This window comes from Natrix helvetica, assembly GCF_964273705.1.
Source record: "Natrix helvetica genome assembly, chromosome: 3".
NCBI classification, from domain to species: Eukaryota; Metazoa; Chordata; class Lepidosauria; order Squamata; family Natricidae; genus Natrix; species Natrix helvetica.
In genome coordinates this window covers 125,236,843-125,257,520 of record NC_138549.1, presented here as the reverse complement: position 1 = coordinate 125,257,520, position 20,678 = coordinate 125,236,843, and the positions used below count along the sequence as shown (strand labels likewise).

Sequence of the window (20,678 nt, the reverse complement as noted above, 5' to 3'; positions counted from 1 at the left end):
TATATATATTGCCATGATGGACTGAAGGCAGATGGGCTTAAAAGTAGAAGTCATTTCCCTCTATACAATGTTTCTCTCAGGACCCCACCCCACTTTTAGAAATAATGGAGGACATAAAAGAGCTTTTATTTGTATGGGTTTTATCATTATTTACTGTATTTTAAAATTAAAATTGAGGATGTTGTAGCTGCTACTCTTTGTCATGATCATTTAATGGGATTTTAATATTATGTTATTTTACAAGATGGTCTGGCTAATAATTTTGATTTCGTGCACCCCTTCAGAAGGTCTGGGGATGGTTCAGGGTTAGGGTTAGGGTTCCTTCAATTTGTGTACTGATTGCCATTCAATATATTCAAAAATTCTAAGAAGTGGAATACATTACATTCCTTAAAACAAACTTCACTGAGCTAGATGTTCTCCAAATGTCAAGTGCTGAAAATTGCTGAGCTGAAGTCCACATATTTGGACAGAGTCCAAGACAGGAAGTCTGCTTTAAAGTGATGCCATTGAAAACAGCATCCCTGTGGTGTACTGTCCAATTTTCAAGTATAACATTTAAAACAGCTTACCATATGGATGTCTGCTATCACATCAGTCTCTATGCCCCAATTCTTTATTCTAAGAATTTATACACTGTGCTATTTTTTTTAATTACAATCATCAATAGGTGCACAGAGAACTCATCAAACAGATGCCATGTTTAAGTTTATTGGATGAGTTCCTGCTAAAGGTAGATGTGTTCCAGCTCTAAAGTTCTGCTCAAGGACATTTCTTTTAACTTTTTAAATGTATCCTTTCCCCCTTTAAACCATTTATGCTTCCTGGTTCCCTGATTCCTGTAGAACTCATCATCTTCACTCACAAGTATTTATCCAAATATTAACCTAATCCAGTGGGACTGTCTTCAAATATTGCCTTTGGAGGAATGAGACTTCTAAGATTCCCTGACTTTTGCATCTATTTTATATAGCTTATTTCCTGCTTAATTATAGACAGTTAAAAGAAAAGTAATTTTGCAAATTCTTTAGCAGTTGAAGGAAGGGGAAAAGTTATTTTTTGTGTACCTTGACACGTGCATACATTTATATGACTTACCAATACTGTTTTTGGTCTCTAGTACCAAGGCAACATTCTACTTCCAAGTGAAAAGATAAGATAGCAAGCGATAACAGAGACATTATCTCTCCTTCCCTGCCTCCATCTCCCTCCCTCTCTCTTTCTGCATGATTGTAAGACTGAGTTGAATGACAAAACTGGCCTAATATATACTGTAGGCAAAATTATATATTGCTAAACTCATAGAACTTTTAGAAAATTTGGAATTGTTTAGCATCGCGGGAGTATGTGCATGCGTATACGTCAAGCTTACTGCCATCTTGTGGTTTCGATTGTTCGCCAGAGAATATGACCTGCAAGTCTTCTGCATACTACGTTATGTAATTTGCAGGAAAAATTCTTTTGGAGGACTAGGTAACATGGTCAAAATAACAAATCTTTAAGATACAGTGAAGGCATCTTTGTTGGAACACATCAAGTCTCTTGTTAATACTCGCTGATGCCTTCCAGATGTCTCTGGCATAAATGGCTATCAGGATCACTATAGAGATTTTATTCATGCGCTAGAAAACAGCTGTTGCTTTTCCAATGTGGTACTTGATGTCCATCTCTGCATCTCGATTTTAGGCGATTACATTATCCAAAGAGGTAAACCTTTCGTTTTCAGCACTAATTCCGAAGACAATTTTCATTGCTTCTTCATCTAAGTCAGTTGTCATTTGTAGTTTTGTCTCATATTCTTCAAGTAAGGAAAATACCTTAGCGTTTCAAGATGACACTAATTTGGAAAAGGTCACTCTAAGTCATATTTCCTTTTCTTTAACAAGAAGCTAATAATTCTTTTATTAATGTCAATGTAAAATATTCACACAACTCTCGAGGACTTTGGGGGATAGAGACATGCTTTCTAAATAGTTTTAAAAAGAGTTTAGTAAATCTTTAAAATGAACGTGTTAAGTTTATGTGTAATTCTATATTTAAATAATGGGTATCAAATATGTTATCCAGAGACAAAACCGGTTCCTTTTACATCCTCCATCTCTGATCTACAGTGATGGTCTTAACTGTTGGCCAGCGGGAGACTGTAACCTCTCTCCAACCTACAGATGCTGGACCCTTGGTATCTGACTCAGCAGAATAACATTAAAAAAAAACACAAATAGAAGAATTGTGCTTATGCCAATACTGAGCCAAGCATTCAAAAGGGATGCTCCCTGAGGTGTGCTCAGCACTAGGGAAACATCTCTCTTCAAAGCCCTAAAACAGCTATATCTTTGGAAAGTCCTCAAGACTATTTTAAGGGATAACCTGTGTGTGTGTACAACTGAGAATTACATTTACTTATGCTAACATAGTCCCTGAAACACCTCTTTCAAATCAGTGCCCTACTATATATTACTTTCTTTGAAAGCTCTGAATTCCCTAGATCAGTCTCTATTTTAGTTTTATTATCAAAGCATGTTAATCTATATAATTTATCATTGGATTCTTAAAAAGTGAGATGCGGCGAAATCACTCAACCAATCTTTTAATGATGAATCACACTTCTACCAGTAATAGGCCAAGCACAATAATCTTATGAACAAGTGAAGCTATACATAATTCATGTAGCTAAAATAGCAACGTGACTGAAGATTGACAAAATGTCTCACAGTTTTTTCACAGCTTCCTTCTTCTGGAAAAGAATGAGGAAAATATTTTTCTTGGTTTTAATGTTGTCAGAAAATTTTAATATTGTAGATCAGTGAGAACTTATTTTTAATGTACTGCATTAAAAAGCAGTGTTTTCATTTACATTCTGTTGTTCTACTTCAAAATGTACCAAAACATTTCAGATATCTAGAATAAAGAAGGATCTAGTTTAGCTCAATCTGTTCCCTGCTTCCCACCATTTGGGAAAGTATTACAAAAAAATGTGATCCTTAATAGAAAATTCCAAATAATAAATGTTCACACAATGGTATGAATTTATTAAATACATAAGTCAACCTGAAGGTATTCTTGAAAATAACTGTTGGTCAGCATGATACTATTTTGCTGAATTGAACTAGAGATATTTTAAGAGAATGCAAGATCATTTCCCTACTTACAGCTTTACAGTTTTGCAACTAAAATGTACACACTTTCAAAAAAGAAAGGAGAAGTGATATGCTTTTCCAGTCTTGATACGCAGGCATAATTTGGCAGGAAAACATGTGTCTGCTTCAAATTTTTATTTAAAAATAATACCCCAGGCCAAAATACCCCAAAATAAGTTTATTAATGTTGCTTCTGCTTGAAGTAACACAAATAAAATCAAGAATATGAGTATCTAATGTAAAAGATTAGAATGTCATCCAAAAGATGCATAGGGAGTGTGCAAGAGTTCCAGCTAAGACTTTGCAATTCTGCAAGTTCCCCTATTTTTATTTAATCCATAGCATAATTTTAGTTATGTCGCAATGAAAGAGAGATTGCCTGGTACAAAAAAAAAAGAAAAAAAATCAACATAAGCACTAGGTGAGCCTCCCAAAGAAAAAGTTCCATATTTGAATGTTGCTGAATTGTAACTATGATCGTTTGAAAAGCACAACCCCATCCAGAACAAACAAAATAAAATATGTGAACAACCAACCACAAACCCATGGACTGGAAATTAGTTTCCTGCTTTTGGCTTTAGCCAGTCTATGCCTTTTTCCTGATACCAGTTAAATTATTCCACCACTTAGGTATTTATGATGAGAATCCTAATCGTTTGAATCTCACTTCCATTCTTCCGACATAGTATTTACTCAGCATACATTATAGTATGCCAAGTTTCAGTGTAGCTGAAAAGAATCCTCGTCATGCTCTTAAATAATGAAACTTTTAGTTCTGAAGAGCACATTTAGAAAATCCATAAGAGTGACAGTTATTTCAGGTACCTCTCTATTTTGCAGATTCCTAGGTCCTGCATTCTTTATTTATAAATAAGCTATTCTGGTCATCAAACTCACTTGAAATATCATATCACTGCAATTCTGTCTCCTTTTTCTGTTGTCTCCATTGCAAATGGAACATAATTTATGAAGTAGTAGTAATAGTAATAATAAAAAAGAAATCCAGTTTGGTATAGTAAGTAAAGGCACCAAGTTAGAAATTAGGATTGCAAGTTCTAGACCTGGCAAAATACAAAACCATCTGAGTAACTTTGGGTAAGTCACTCTCTTTCACCCCTAGGAAGAAGAAAGTGGCAAGCCACTTCTGAAAATTTTGCCAAGGAGACAGCACTTGTTCATATAGTTGCCAGGAGTTGAGACTGACTTGAAGAAACAAATTTAATTTGAATAACTGAAGGAGAGATAGATGAACAGTAAAATATTATATGATTATGTGTCGAGTTATTTTATTTAAGACATTCATTTGCCACCCATCTCATATCCAACGACCTCCAGCTTCTAATGACCATATATTTTTTCAATAAAAATATTATACAAAGTAACTAATTATTTCATAATATATTATTTGAACAGGGATTAATATTACAAACAACAGGCACGTAAAGATAACCTCAACTGACGACTCCATGGACATGTATATGTTGTATTCTTGGCAAAAGTGTAGAAGTAATTTGCCCTTGCTTTCTTCTGGGATGCTTTTTTCAACGTTCCAGTCCAACCTTAGTGTTAGCAAGGAAAAGCCAGTCATACATTCCCATGCAAAGCCTTGGTGTCTGGAATCCTATCTCAACTATAGCAAATGGGTTAAGATTTGTATTTCCTTCTTGGCAATCCTCTTGGCAATAGCAATATCACTTAGACTTATATACTGCTTCATAGTTGCTTTACAACCCTTCTAAGCAGTTTACAGAGTCAGCGACTTGCCCCCAACAATCTGGGTCCTCATTTTACCAACCTCAGAAGGATGGAAGGCTGAGTCAACCTTGAGCTGGTGAGAATCAAACTGCCTAAGTGGCAATTGGTGGTCAGCAGAATTAGCCTGCAATACTGCATTCTAACCACTGCATCATCATGGCTCAAGTCATAATAATGAGCCATATAAAATCTGAGAAAATCTGAGAAGGACACAAAGAACATCCTCAAATTCTTCCTTTAATCTGATTAGTGTTTCTATGGTTAAATATACTGGCCACATTTGTAAATTAAAAATCTTTCCTTTCCTCTAGCAATAGCTCATATTGAAGAACCAACACACATTCTGGATGCTACTTAATATTTTCCTAAAAGCAATCTGGCCTTTCCAGCAGGTCTACGTTTATAATAGCCCCACTGTGTATTCTGTATAACAGAATAATCCACAGACTCACCAAAGCTTGGTAGGAAATTCAGTAAGTTATAATTCACTGCCAAATTCTCAGGCATGACAAATGTTAATTCCTTCTAAAGCATACATTCCAGACACAGTATTCAAACCATGCTTCCAAACAGAATATGCCCACATGCCATATCACAGGCTCTAGCCAATTCCAACAGACAGACATGCATTTAATTTCAAATGCAAAGATATTCCCCTAATGAGTCCAATTGTTTACTCACATTAATTGTTTGTAGGACTGGAACTTTTACCATAGGATGATCGGAAACCTGCTTAAGGGTGTTGGGAACCTAGGAAAGTCATAGGTGAAGAAGCATCTATTAAGATCTTCAGATCACTGTCATTTCAGGAAAGAAGATTTAGAAATATTAAAGCACAGAATAATCTGGCACCTGTGGGGAATGTCCATACTGTATAAAGTTCAGGCAACATGTACAATTAACTGTACTTCAACTGGTACAGAAAGCAGTTCTCTGTAACTACAGTCACAATTTACTACTGTGACTGAATAAAGAGTTAAAATATTTTTACAGCTCAGTGACAGAGTTCACATACTGTACTTAGCTGTGCCTTACATACTAAGCCACAAATGGTTGTCTTTGAATATATGGCTATCAACCATGATTTACAAAATGGCTAGAATCATAAAATACATCATGCTAAAATGAAAAAAACTGTATTGTAACTTAATGCAATGTATGAACTCAAGTGATATTTGTAATTCAACTGCCAAGTACTGCTTTACAATTACAGAAGGCAAAGACAAGTTGCAATATTTTGCATTCAATCACAACATTACTAAGCAATATATAACAAGCCGATAGTGTGAAGTGCACAGATCCAGACACAGTTTAGGCAAATAGCCTAAGCTGATTTCTCTTTGTCTAAAGTTCACTTGGTAAAAGTGATTTTTATTACGGCCAGGCCCCCAAGCCTCCAGATATGTACTTTTGCATTTTAGCAACTATTCTTTATAGTAGAGTTTATGCATAAAACACAGAATAAAAGTCAAGAACGACAAAGATTCGTTTTACACTTGATAACAGCTTTAAATAGCCAAAAAAGTCATTAGACATTAAACTGCATTACTGAAAAGCCTTTGAGTCACTTCAACATATGTAGAGGAAAACCTTCTGGTAAAAGTATATAGAATCTTCAAGGGACACCTGACATGTATCAAGAGAAACTTTGCCAGTTTTTTGAAATAGGCATAAAATTATTTTGTAAAAGTAAAACAATCCTTTGGGTAATGAAAAACAAAATAAAACAAAAGAAAGGAACAAATATTCCAAAGATGTGGACCAAAGCAAAACAGAGGAACTCTACAAAGATGTAGAAACCTTGACAGTAGCACACAACTCTAGTACAATTTTGTTTCTACTTTTTTGTACCTGTGAACTTCACATTTCTTATGTTTCCTTCTCTTTGCATACATTTGCACATCTTCTCTTCTTTTTCTCAGACATCTAAAAACAGTCATCCACAAACAGAAAAAATAAACCACAAGGAACCTATCTTAAATCCAAACCTGATCCTCAATTGAAGGTTGCGACTATCAACTGCATACCAAAAATGTCTGTGATGTTTAATTAAAAACACACAAAAGAAGGCAGGAGCAGCAAAAGAGGCTTTACTAATTAACAAAAGGACTCCCTCCTTATAATACACAACAGCCTCAACCTACAAGGCTACAACACTTCAACAAGCGTCTCCCCAAACCAACGTTCCCAGAGATAATCCTAGAAGGCAAAAAGCTCTGGCCCCCTTAATAGGAAAGCCGGAGTCAGAGCCCCTTTCCTTCAGGGAATCCGGAGCTCCGAGAACACCCCGGGCTTCCCCCAGAGCCTCGAAGCCAGCTTCGATTCGCTTCTCCTCCTGGCGCTGGTTTGAGACCTCTTCGCCCCCCCCGGGCCCCCCAAAAAGATCCCAACACGACGCTGAGCCTAAACACGCGAACGGCCACTAATCAGCGCGACGCCCGTGAGACTTTTGGGGGCGGAGATTGTACCTATGGTCAATTGCACCGCCGGGCATTCTCAAGTCTCCGGGACACACCCCCAGCTTCCTAAAAGGCAAACAGCTGCCTGACACGGGCTCCCGCAGCCAACCTCGGCAGCGCCACCCCGGCCACTCGCAAGAGCTCCGCCAGCCACACCCCAGGCACCTACCTGAGAAGGCTAGAAAGCGGGTGCCCCCCGCCGCCTCCGCCGCCGCCGCCCCCCGAAGACGCCGAGCCGCCCCCCGAGCCGAAGCCCGAGCTAAGCCGCTTGCCCGAAAGCAGCTTCTCCACGGCGGGCAGGTTCCCTGTGCGGGCGGCCTCTAGCAGCTCCTGCTCTTTCCCCATGGCCCGACGCGGGCCGGGAAACCAGCCCCCGATCTTTACTAGTCCTCCTCGGCTACCGCCGCTGCCTCAACCCGGCCGGCGCGTCCTTCCGGGGCGGAGCCAGAAAGACCACGCCTTCCGACTGAGCCTCGCCAAGCCCCGGTCCGGCTAATGAAGCCGAGATAGGCAGAGAGCTCGGGCGCGCTCTTTGGCGGCTGTCTCTTAACAGCGGGTAGCGCTTGCGAAGATGTGGTAAAAACACGGTGAAGAGGGGACGGCCGGCGATTGCAGTTCCGTACGCATTCGCGACATTTTGGCCACTCTAAGCGAGGGGAAAGGAATCTACTCGAATAGCACAGACGGTCGTTCCCAACAAAACAACCACATTTTCAAAGGGAAAAAAAGCCAACTCTTCGTCCTTTAAGAATAAGGAGCTGGGAATTTCCAGTGAAGGTGTTTAGCTGAGGCTGTTCTCGAGTAACTGAGTTTAGCAATGCAAAGTTTATAGAGAAACTCGCAGCGATACACACGCTAGATATTTTGCTGCATCCGGATGTATTGAGAACAACCGAGCAACAGTTTTCGACTTTGCTTACCAAGGTCAGGTAAGTCACAGAACATTTATCAACGTATTTTTAGTGCAGTGAACAAAGGCTCATGCCCACTGAGTTCCATTAGAAGGTAGAGCATTTAATGTGATCTCGTGCCCAGAAGTTATTGTAGTCCAGATAACTTTGCTATTTTCAAGCACATTTCTTTGAAATACAATTTATATCAGCAATTCATTATATGGAATGAAAACAAGTTTACCAAATGAACTTCAAACTAATGAGTACACTAGCAAATCTGAGAGATGAAAAAAGTGACGTAAAAATTGGAAAATCGGTTGGATGGAGTGAAAGGCGGAACAGACTCTTAATGCCCGCTTAAGATTAATAGTCCATAAATGTCATGTGTTACTGAAAACTCAGATCAATATTTAAAAGCCAATCCTTTCAATATTGATTGAATATTAATATTGATTAGGACAAATTTGGGTAGTTGAAATTAGCCTTGAAGATATTGTACTAAAAGTGCTTTAGTCAACAAATGGATAGAAGGAAGGAGATAGCAGGTAGATCTGTTGAAAACATACCCACCTATTTTTATCCGTAATAGGGATTTGCCATGTATGCAAAATATGCTAAATCCAACCTAGTCACACTCAGTCAGTATGGTTAGTTAAAGGTTCAGTGTTTTACGTGAATGCAAAGTATTGGATTAATTTAATTCAGATTAATTTGGATAATTAATTTGATTACTATCTTTAAAGCGCTCCATGGCACAGGACGTAGTTACTTGCGGGATCACATCCTCCCACATACATCCCTGCGGCCAATCCGCTCTCACAGGGAGGGCCTTCTCCAGGTGCTGTCCACTAGGCAATGCCAGCGGGCGGCGCCAAGGAGTAGGGCCTTCTCTGTGATGGGCCCAACCCTCTGGAATGATCTCCCCCCCGACATTAGAACCACCATGGACTTCCGCTCCTTCCGACAAAAATTGAAGACTCACCTGTTTCGATTAGCTGGCCTGGCATAATTTTAATTGTTACAACTGCTACCTCCTGGAAGTATACTCTCAACTGGTTATTTTAAGGGTATTGTTTTAAATCAAAGTGATTTTAGGGCTTTTAGAGCCTTATTTTATTCTTCTATACAGTTCTTTTAATTTGTAACCTCCTCCATGTGTATATCAGTGGTGGGTTCCTGCCGGATTGCACCGGATCGCGCGCGCTCCCTTTCAGCGCTCCACCTGGCTCGCGCGCTCCCTTTCAGCGCTCCACCTGGCTCGCGCGCTCCCTTTCAGCGCTCCACCTGGCTCACGTGCTCCCTTCCGGCACTAAAACCGGAAGTACAGTCTTGCCCCGCCCCTGGCGAAGCAACGACGCCTGCCTGCGCTCCACCAGCTCGGCTGGGAACGGAGATGTTTCCTCAGCGGAGCGGAGCGCCTGAAAAGACTTTTCAGGCGCTCCGCTCCACTGAGGAAACATCTCCGTTCCCAGCCGAGCTGGTGGAGCGCAGGCAGGCGTCGTTGCTTCGCCAGGGGCGGGGCAAGACTGTACTTCCGGTTTTAGTGCCGGAAGGGAGCACGTGAGCCAGGTGGAGCGCTGAAAGGGAGCGCGCGAGCCAGGTGGAGCGCTGAAAGGGAGCGCGCGCGATCCGGTGCGATCCAGCAGGAACCCACCACTGGTGTATATGTATATTTGTATTTATATTTATATTTGTACTTATTATTTGTTATGTGTGTGGACTGTACACCGCCCCGAGTCCCTTTTTGGGAGAGGGGGCGGTTTAGAAATGCGAAGAATAAATAAATAAATAAATAAGTATGACAAACTGACATGTTGATTGGGAAATGGGCAATTCAGTAAATTATTTACAATACTTACATGTCATCAATACTTACTTTAAAAAATCACCACATTGATTGCATGTAAAACAGTTTTTGCCTGGGTTTGCTTTCCAACTGCTGTTATTCAAAATGCCCATTTGAAATTCACCTCCATTACAAATAGGCTTTAAAAGAAGCATAGCTGAACTGAGGAAACTACTTTAAACATAGTTGCAACTTGGGAGAAGAGAAATTTGTTATTAAATTTCAGACCTCTGCAACATCTCTCTCAAAAAGACCTCCCATATAGCAACAAAACTCAATTAACATCATGAAATACCTAATCATATTTATATCCTTAATACCAAAATGAGCCATTACTACATAACATGGTGGGTTGATTCACATAATAAGCTAAGATATAACTGTTTTATCATAGCAGCTTTGCCGTGCTTTCCTCCCATTTCAGAATGTGGGACTGAATGCGCCCTTAATGCATGCCTAAGACAAAGCCATGTGCTACTGCTGTCTAGACAGCTCCATCAGTCAATACTGTAAAAGACTTCTGTTTTTTCCCATCTGAAATTACAGTCATGTCCAATGTCCCCAACCACAGGAAAAAAATGAATTGATGCAGTGCATTCTGGGCATTCTGCCAATACATTAAAAAAAATCAATACAGGTTTATCAACTTCATGAATTTAATATGCCTGTCACAGTAAAAAAAATAACTGAAATATGTATTCACTTTATTAAAAAGTTTTTATAGATGCTATTTAATGCTCAACCATATTACTGCATCTTGAAATCAGAATCCAAATCTGTATTAATTTGGGAAACTTCTAAATAGCACCATTTATGAAATTATTTTTTTACAATCATTTACTTACTAGGAGCTAAATAGTCTTGTCATAGAAACTCAAGATCAGTTTACTTTGTCAATAGCAATAGTCTCCCCATGCTAAGGCTGTGTGAGTGATCAGAAGAGTTGATTAGAAATACGTTCTAGCATGTGCTTTGTTTACCAATGGGAGTATCAAACTTTTTGATATGCAAAGCTACCTATTACACTTTTTAAAATGTTCAAGTTGTAGAAATATTGATCTCTCTTCTAAAAGAGATTGATTTCCTCAATCTAATTTTCAAGACAGTTCAGGTAGTTCTCAATTTACAGTTTATTTGGTGACTTTTCAAAGTTACAATGGCACTGAAAAAAATGAGTTATGACTATTTTCACACTTATGACCATTATAGCACCCCCCCATAGTCACGTGATTTACATTCAGATGCTTGACAACTGATTCCCATTTATGACAGTTGCAGTGTCCCAGAGTCATTTGATCTTCTTTTGCGACCTTCTGATAAGCAAAATCAATGGGGAAACCAGATTCATTTAACAACCGTATTACTAATTTAAGAACCACAGTGATTCATGTACCAAATGTGGCAAGAAAAATCGTAAAATGGAACAAACTCACTTAACAAATTTCTCATTTAGGAACATAAATGTTGGGCTCAATTGTGGTTGTGAGGACCAGCTAGTACACTGTGTTGTCAATCAAACTAAGTCCTTATGCATGTTGGGAGAGGGAGGGAGGGAGCCATGCAAATTATCTGGACCTTTGGGGTTATTTTCCTTAATAGTGGAAATATAAAGTTACAGTACAGGATATCTTCCTGGAGATCAGCATTGTAATATCTAAATCCAGCAAAATAAGAAGTAGACTAAACAAAGATGTCTGATCTTGTAGCCACAGCCAACTAACAATGGTGACCCAATGCCTAGCAACCAGCCAGGATGGAGTGATTTTGCAGCAGACATGCCAGGTTGAACCTGGCCACATCAAGCCAAAGTTCCTCCTCCAGGCAGTCTTTGGATTGTCAAGATAAGAAAGAAAATACTTTACTTTCACATTGGAATATGTAAACCTGACTTCCGGCTGCTTCAGCAGTGGGTCAGCAGTTAGATGGAGCTGACGTTTTGAGGACATGTCCTCTGTAGTTAGATATCATTGTGCCAGAACAAGCAGGATGTGTGTATTATCCCAATGTGTCATGCTTAGTTTTAGCTTAGCCATTGTGGTTTGTCAGAGTTGTGCAGACACAGAATGGTACGGGTTGATAAGAAAAAACATTTGCTCCCTAGCAGTATTAAAGCTTCATGTAACCTATATTTGCATCAATGAATATTATTTTAAAGTCTTACATTTGGAAAGCTTGCTCTAGCATGAGAAGATTAAGGAACCCCCCACGTGATATATTCAAACATGGGCAGATGCCTTTTTTTAAAAAGAAGTGCAGTTTTGTCTTTTCAAAGTTGGAAATACGGGATTTGTAAAAAGGCATTATTACATTGACTTTCTAAGTTCTTACTATGAACTTATTATTTTTAATTTCCCTCGTTTGTTTTGAAGCAATGACCTGAGAGTACTGGAACAATTAATGCAGCCATGAACATAAGAAGGGACGCAGTACATAATTATTTTTGTTCATAATTTTCTTTATGATATTTCAATTTAAAGCTTTTAAAAAGTCATATGCGTTTACCCTTTGTGCATAGCTTTTTGAGGAAACAGGAACACGTGGGTCCAAGGGATTTTATTATTATACGGTTTCACCCAAAACATTAACCTTTTTTTTTACTGTATAAGTCAGCTTTGGTGGGGTTCATATAAACGCTACCCCCCAAATCCCACCATGTTACCGCATCGCTGCTAAGTGGGTTGTGTAAATAGAGTACTGAGCACTGCATCGGTCTTTATTCCAATTTACACGCATAGTTTGCATTCGTAATTTTGGAATTCCTTGCCCTAGTTCATTCTGTTTGGTATGTATTGCTGCTCGATACTAAAGCAACAAAAGGCGGACTCAGATTTGCATTGTTTTGTCGGTTAGACAAGCTAGGACGTCGCCTGGGACCCGCGATTTCAACCTCGCCCGCAAGGCTTCGTTCTCCAACAGCAGCGACAAAAGCCCGCAGTACTAGTTTCGCCTATTGGGGGCATGGTGCGTTCTCATGGAGACAAGGCGCGCAGCACCGGCCTAGTACGTCATCAAGCCGCGACGCGCGACAATAATCCTGTTTAGTATGGCCGAACCTGTGGAGCCTGTTAAAGAGGATGGTCTTCTACCCGTTGTGTCTTCCCCCTCTTCCGTTGAGTCTTCCGTCGTCGCTATAGAAGTGGCGGAACGCCAGGAGAAAGAACCGGTCGACATCAAAGAGGAAGTACAGATTGTAGAGGTGAGGAGGGAAAAGATCGCAAGGCAATTTGCAGAAACGGGGCTTCGCTTTCCTTGCTGATCCTTCAGGGTGATTGCTGCCCCGAAGTAAACGGGGATTTTCTTCGCCTGCCTATTTCCTTGGAATTCCGTATTACTAGAAGCTCTTTTAGAGGTTTTTCCTTCGCAATGACGGAGCTTGTAATGTACTGCCTTCACTGGAAAGTGTATACATTTGACATTCATTGACAGAAAGCGCTCTCTTGAAAATAGCCCATACTGAACTGTATAGTGCACTCAAACATCAGCACAGGAAATGTTTTAAGATGTTTATGATCATTTTTGTGTCATAAAATATGTTATAAAATTTGCCACATTTCAATTCCACAGAGTTACGAGTCCCGGATTTTGAACACATTCTGTAAGTTAGGCCATTTAAGATAGCTTGGTTCAAAAATTATTGCCCTATGACGCACCATTTCCAGGTTTTGGGCACATTCTATAAAGCCAGGCCAAAGTAATTTACTTTGGTTCAAAAATTGTTGCCCAAAAATTGTTTCATCTAGTTAAGGCTTACAGGAATCGGAGTTTTAGTGATATATAGATAGTAGGTGGTGTTTTCTGGTGAATTTTGTTTACCTTTTAGAGTATTGTGTTTATCTCTCCACAGTCATAATTTTTTAGATCCTAGAAACACTTTTCCTTATTTGGATTCTTGTGATAAATAATGAATACAAAATGTTAGAGCATTTTTTGCCTCCTTTATCCTGCATGCCCGAATATTAAATGTTGCTAGGTGTGTTTTGAGATGCCCATTTTTCTTTTAACCTATGTTTAAAAATGATAATACAAAGCATGGCATTGTAAAAGACTGATCAGCTCAAGACTTTTCAGTAACATATATAGAAAGAGAGTTAAACATGACAAATGATAATTGAGTATTCATTTTATTTGTTTAGCCACTATACTTCTCATACTACGATTCTAGCATAAAATCAAGTACTGTATCCACCAATTTATTTTCATCAGATTTTTCACTCATTATTTAAATTATAACTGGTAAACAGAGTGTACAGAAGATGCACAAATATACAAATTATCATCATTGAAGGGGCTCGGAATAATAGTTAAATTTTTTAAAGCTTGCTTTATTAAGTTGTGGACATTTATGTTATGTATTATGCAGGTATTAGTATGATGAAAAGATTATAAAAACTAGGTGTTCAACAGCTATACTTTATAAATACAAATATTGGATGCTTAAAATTTAAATTTTTTTAAAGCATTCAGGAAGTGGTGTCAAGCCACTTTTGCTTTGCTGCATGAACATCAACTAACTAGGAGCTGAGCTTGCCTCAGAAAAAGGCTTGTCTTTTTGTAAACATAATTGAGTTATAATCAATTTTCTATCTAGATTAAATGCCAAGAAGTATGTGAATTGATCCCTGGAGAGTTAGAGGACTCTACCTCACAATCTATTGCAGCCAAGAAAATAAAAATAGAGCTAAAGGAGAAAAAAGAGAAAAAAAATAAAGTTGATGAAGATGAGATTCAAAAAATGCAGTGAGTATTTCTCCATCTACATGCTTTTGTTAATGCTAAATGAGTAGAGTGTATCTTGCTGTTTTCTCTTTAGGAAGGTAAATCATATTTTGTTTGTTTTTGGTCAGAGAATTCCAGAAATTAAGACTGCCATCTAATGGACACTTTATGGAAACTGTGTAGGGGAACATTCAGTGTGATGTCAGGCTTTTTGTCATTTTTTTTCGTCCGTTCAATTTTGTGTGATTCTCAGGGCTTATCTAGACCTGTGATGGCGAACCTATGGCACGCTCGCCACAGGTGGCACGTGGAGCCATTTCTGAGGGCACGTGAGGCGTTGCCCTGTCAGCTGCAGCACGGATATGCATGCTGACAAGCTGATTTTCGGTCGTTTTCGCCCTCCGGAAGCTTCCATGAGGGTGAAAAACCACCCAACACGCAAACTCAAAGTTCGGGGATGGCCTTCGGGTTTGCGCGTTGGGTGGTTTTTCGCCTTCTGGAGGATTCAGTGAAACCCGGAAGGCCATTCCCGAACTTCCAGTTTGCGCGTTGGGCTGTTTTTCACCCTCCCCAGGCTTCAGGAGGCTTCCTTGAAGCCTGGATAAGGCGAAAAATGGCCTAACGAGTTGCCTGTTGGGCCGTTTTTCTCCGGAGAAAAAGAAAAGCCTCCTGAAGCTTGCGGCGGGCAAAAAATGGACCAATGTGCCTCCTAGAAGTCTAAAGGCCTCAATGAGACCTGTGCGCATGCACAGGGACATTGCATTATGGGTATGGGCATGCTCGTGCGTTTCCCCACGCTCCCCCCTTTTGGCACACCTCAACAAAAAGGTTAGCCATCACTGACTCAGACAAATATGAGCCGTAGTGGCTCAGTGATTTAATAAGGCTGGAGAGGATCTCTGTTCTGGCAGTTCGAGTGCTAGCATTCTATATCAGGGTGAACTCCTGTCCCTTGTCTCATCTTCTGTCCACCTAGCATTTCAAAAGCATGTTCTATGTGAATAGATAGATAGGTACCACTTTGGTGGGGAGATGAGTTGCTGTTCTGTGCAGGGAGTCAGATTCCTGCTGGCTCTGAATTTTCCCAGTTGCAGCACCCGTTTACAAGGCAGCTCAAAAGAAGGGAGGGGGCCTAGGATGACACTGCAGAAAGAACTGCCTGTCTTTCTTTCTGATGCAAAGCCAGCTTGCCCTCCTGTGGTACAGCTTGAGAAGTATGTGAGCATGTCCTACAACAGGGCTGGGAAATTGGCAGCTAGCCTACTACTCTGCAAGCATTGTGGTCTCCTGACTAATGTAACAATGCCATACACTAATAATAATAATAACCTAGACAGGTCCGTGCAGCTTTCTTGCAAGGCTTTTCAGAAGTGGTGTGCCATTGCATCTTCCTAGAGCTGAGAGAAAGTGACTAGTCCAAGGTCATTCAGATGCCTTTGTGCCTAAAGTGGGACTATAATTCATAGTCTGTCATTCCTAGTGTGAAACCCTAACTACTACACAAAACTGGCTCTCTCAAAAAAGGGAAATTCCCCACATTGGCTGGGAATCAAACCCAGGCCTCCCACATGGCAGGCAAGAATTCTTCTACTGAACTATCAGTGCAAAGCTATCCTTTTGCCAATTATAGTAATTATCACCTGGCATTAGGCTGTTCTTTCCCCTTTGAACTGTTTTTATTAATTTGCATATGTACATTTCCCCATTCCAGAAAGAAAAACTTTTGCAGAGTGAATTGCTTTACAACTTCATCACTTAGTTGGGAAACGCCAGTTCCAATTGGAGTCATAATTCAAGGACTATCATTATTATTTATTATATGTTGCAGTAGTTATTCCATAGAGGCGTGGTTTTTTATTTTTAATATGGTAAAAATAAATACAACATGTACAAAAGAAGGCTCTTTGGGGGTTCATAATTTTTAAAAGTGGGAAGCATGTTTAAAAAGCACTACAATAGGAGATATTTTGGCTTTTTAAAAATGTCTATTTCCCCCCGAAAAAACCCAATGGTTTTCTGTGAATGGGACCTTCTAGACATTGTGGGAAGTTGTAATGAAAGGCTTCTAGGCTGGAAAAAATAGGCAAAGTCACCCGCCTTTAACTAGAATGTTTAGAGCAAAATTCAGGAAATATCACCTCTGAAATAAAATGCTAGATTTAACTCAGTGTTTATCAACAGAATGTTATACAATCTCAGTAACTTTCTCACTCTATAATTTTAAATAAGTGCTGTAATTATTGTTTGTCGCAGAATTCTGGTTTCCTCTTTTTCTGAAGAACAGCTAAATCGATATGAAATGTATCGACGATCAGCTTTCCCTAAGGCTGCTATTAAACGGGTAAGATTGATTTATTGCAGGTATATTTATTTGTTTGGTTGGTTATTTATAACAACCAAGGTCAAAGAGCTCCAGAGACCCCCGTTATTTATCAAATTTAGAAACAGCCCATCTCCCTCACAGATTTGTTGATGTGTATTGATTATCATGCACGAATAACTTGTCTCACAATCAATTTACCATAAAATTTTGCTGCTGACACTAAGATGGAAAACTCACATGCATCCCTGGGATTATCTCTGCAGCCTTCTAGCACCTCAGGTTTGAGCTGTTGAAAATGGTTGCCTTTTTTTCACTTTTCAATGTAAAGTACTAGGGTTTTTCTTTTTAAAAAGTAAAGTGGGAACTGGAGGTAGTTTCTTCCATTTCTGTCCTGAAAGCCATCAATTTCAATGCACAGAATTGGGCTGTGGGGGAATTAATGGATTTTAAGGATTTAAGTAGGGAACGGGTTTGCTTTCAAAAGATTTTCTGTTCCCATTCTCTCTCTCCATCCTCCGAAAACATTAAAAGGTATCATCCTTTCCAGCAATTTCACCATCCATGGGGCTATGTTACCTGTGGTTTATGGATGATAAGGGAATGCTATTGTACACCGTAGTGTTCAGGATTGGAAGTAAAAGAAATATATAAAAAATGGGATTCTCTGGAATTGCTTCCTTTCTCAGCTGATCCAGTCAATTACTGGAACCTCCGTGTCTCAGAACGTTGTTATTGCCATGTCAGGAATTTCTAAAGTCTTCGTTGGAGAAGTAGTTGAAGAGGGTAAGTATAAGAATAATCTAGTTCTTAATTGTTTGTAGCTTCCATTAACTGAAGACATACCTTGCTAATTACTACAATCTAGCTATTCTTTCATGTATATATTTTATTTAGCTTTTAGTAATCCATTTTGTAAATAGTTGAGTGGTAAAAAAATGTCTTCCGGATGTTGTGTTATAGCTGTATCAATGTCAGAAAACCAGAACATCAAGTTTTGCCTATTGCTATTTTATGCAGTATTTTACTCCTAAATATTATTATTTTCTCTTGTATGTATATTGCTACTTCATATATAACAGGTCAGTATTTTTAAGAGAAACAAAATTGTTAAATCAAGGCAAACAAATATTATCAGCTGCATATTTGCTTTTTTGTAGTTGGCAAAGGGGATTCTTAAATTAAGTATACATGAATAAAATTGGTGTGACTTCCGGTTTGCTCGGAGGGTGGTTTTAAGCGTTTCAAAGGCTTCAGGGACCGTCCGGAGGCTTCCCTGACGCCTCCGGAGCGCTTAAAACCACCCTCCGAGCAACCCTGAAGTCACTTGCCGTTTGCTCGGAGGATCCTTTTGAGCGCTCTGAAGGCTTCAGGGAAGCCTCCGGACGGTCCCTGAAGCCTCTGGAGCATGGGGAGGGCGAAAAAAGCATGTAAAAAAGGGGGGTCGCGCGTTGTGCGCGCATGCGCACTGGGGGGTCGCGCATTGCATTATGGGTGTGGCACACCCGCATACGACCCCCCTACACTCCCACTTATGGCACACAAGCCAAAAAAGGTTCGCCATCGCTGCAATATACCCACAAATGCTTTTACTTATTTTCCACCCATTGCTTACAAACACAAAAAAATCCTACTATTTTACAAAAGTGTATGTGCAGCAGAGACAACATATTTTGTTAATATTCACAGGCTTTCTATGAAGAGTTTAGAACATTAAGAGGCCAGTTTGGTGTAGTGTTTAAAGTGCTTTTGACTAGAAACAGTTCTAATCCTCCCTTAGGCACTAAGTTGACTGAGTGGGTTAGTCACTTTTTCACAGCCTAACCCCCCTCCTAGGTTAGTTGTTGTGAGGCAAACAGAAGGCAGAAGCACTATGTGTACTGCACTGAACTGCACAAAATAAGCAGGGTATAGAAAAAGTAATGATTCTGTAGATGCATGGTAACTGCTTTAGCTAAAATGCATATAGAAATATGATTTTACTGTCACATCTGCACAGCTCTAATCTAGTGACTGGGCAGCTAGCATAACAGATTTACTTTTGTCTTGCACAGCGTTAGATGTATGTGAAAAATGGGGAGAATCGCCACCTCTGCAACCCAAGCATTTGCGTGAAGCAGTCAGACGACTGAAATCACGAGGACAGATTCCAAATTCCAAATATAAAAAAATTCTTTATCACTGAAGAGGAAGCGGGGAAAAAAAGTATCTTAAGTGGACTGGAGATGTTTCCATTGAAACGAAAAAGACTTTGGAGAGTATGTTCAGCTTACTTAAAACCGTCAAGTTCTGCAACATTAAGGTGTTTCTTGTGCAATAATTCTGAGTGGGTAATGCTAAGACTATATTGTAGGTATATTGTGCTAGATATAAAAACATTTTCCACATAGGCAAAATAAGAAATTTTGATGTAATAAGATTACAGGAACCTTCTGAAACATGGTTTCTTTCAAAAGGAAATAAAAATTTTAAAACGTGTTATTGGTAGTCCTTGGATAATGGCCATTCGGTAACTATTTGAATATACTACACTGCTGAAAAAATGGACACAACCAGCATTGCATGTATGACCTTCACAGTGTCCCTATCATCATGGAATCAAAATTTGGATGCTTGATGACCAACCCACATTTACAACCATCGTAGCTTCCCGAAGTCACCTTCTCTTGCCTTGTGTGAAGAGCCTCTGCTTCAGCTCTCCTCACTTACCTATCTCTCCCCCCACCATCTCTTTCCTTTTGGTTGTGCTAGACACTGTGTCCAAGAAGAAGACGTCACTGTACTCCACTGTCACAACCCCCAGCTGACCTGGGTCTTCTTTGCTCCCCTCCCCTGGGCTTGCTGGCCCCAAGCCCCAATGGACAGGGGCTCTGACAGCACTGGGCTCGACTCTGCCCTTTTGCTTATCCTGCACTGCATGGCCGAGATAAGGACGCTGCTTATTCTGCCATTGCCATTTGCTGCTGTGCCATCCCTGGTGCTATGGACTTGAAGCCAGCCGTCATTAGCCAGCCCAAGGGTGGGAAGAGGAAGGTGGTGATGGTTAGCAGAGGGTGACGGACTGTAACAGGATCTTCATCTCAACTATTCTCAACAAGGTGAGACAGAGAAGGGGAAGAGACAGGCAGGTGGGAGGAGCAAGACACAGCTTGAACAGGACAATTGGCTTCTTTTGGCTGAGTGATTCCCTGAATGTGTCCTTTGGAAGAATTCCAAGATTCTTTGGAAGAATCAAGGCTTGGGGCTGGCAAGGACCAAGCTAGGAATGGATCATGGTGGGAACTTGACAAGATGTGATCACCATTTGTGACGGTCCCATCTCGCTTCTGACAAGCAAATTCAATGGAGAAACTGGCAGGAGGACAGTCACATACTTTTACTTAACAACTGCTGCTGGGACTGCCATTGTTAAGCAGCATCGTCACATGATGCTTTGTTTTATGACCTCTTTGCTTAGCAAAAGAAATTCCAGCCCTAATAAGGGTCATTACTTGAGGACTATCGGTATTGCAGGTATCATTATGTCTGTTGACAACTATATCCAGCATGGTA

At 39.9% G+C, this 20,678-nt stretch overlaps 2 protein-coding genes across 13 annotated transcripts in view; one reads left to right on the top strand and one right to left on the bottom strand.

Annotated features, from left to right (window-relative positions):
* ANKS1A (ankyrin repeat and sterile alpha motif domain containing 1A) overlaps nt 1-7,719 on the bottom strand; it is a 139,632-nt gene extending 131,913 nt beyond the window's left edge. For all 10 annotated transcript variants that reach the window (XM_081948532.1, XM_081948536.1, XM_081948539.1 and 7 more), the window contains exon 1: nt 7,521-7,719. In XM_081948532.1, coding sequence (XP_081804658.1) covers nt 7,521-7,696 — 176 coding nt within the window. In that variant the 5' untranslated portion in view covers nt 7,697-7,719. The remainder of the gene's footprint in view (nt 1-7,520) is intronic.
* A 148-nt stretch (nt 7,720-7,867) lies between these two features.
* On the top strand, nt 7,868-19,320 carry TAF11 (TATA-box binding protein associated factor 11). Of its 3 annotated transcripts, none has more exons than XM_081948557.1 (6): nt 7,868-8,280; nt 12,941-13,286; nt 14,679-14,827; nt 17,060-17,147; nt 17,816-17,912; nt 19,181-19,320. In XM_081948557.1, exons 2-6 carry the CDS (start codon nt 13,134-13,136, stop codon nt 19,309-19,311), a joined length of 618 nt encoding a protein of 205 aa, XP_081804683.1. In that variant the 5' UTR covers nt 7,868-8,280; nt 12,941-13,133; the 3' UTR covers nt 19,312-19,320. The 3 variants fall into 3 exon arrangements, with proteins under 3 accessions (XP_081804683.1, XP_081804684.1, XP_081804685.1); XM_081948558.1 differs by having other exon boundaries at nt 12,899-13,286; XM_081948559.1 differs by having other exon boundaries at nt 7,868-8,284; nt 12,946-13,286.
* The last annotated feature ends 1,358 nt before the right edge of the window (nt 19,321-20,678 follow it).

What these genes read in the sequence shown, in the direction of transcription:
- TAF11 (XM_081948557.1), top strand. Translation starts at nt 13,134, where the DNA reads ATGGCCGAACCTGTGGAGCCTGTTAAAGAGGATGGTCTTCTACCCGTT. An exon ending in CTAAGGCTGCTATTAAACGG is followed by an intron (nt 17,148 to 17,815) that starts GTAAGATTGATT and finishes TTCCTTTCTCAG; the next exon opens with CTGATCCAGTCAATTACTGG. An exon ending in TGGAGAAGTAGTTGAAGAGG is followed by an intron (nt 17,913 to 19,180) that starts GTAAGTATAAGA and finishes TGTCTTGCACAG; the next exon opens with CGTTAGATGTATGTGAAAAA.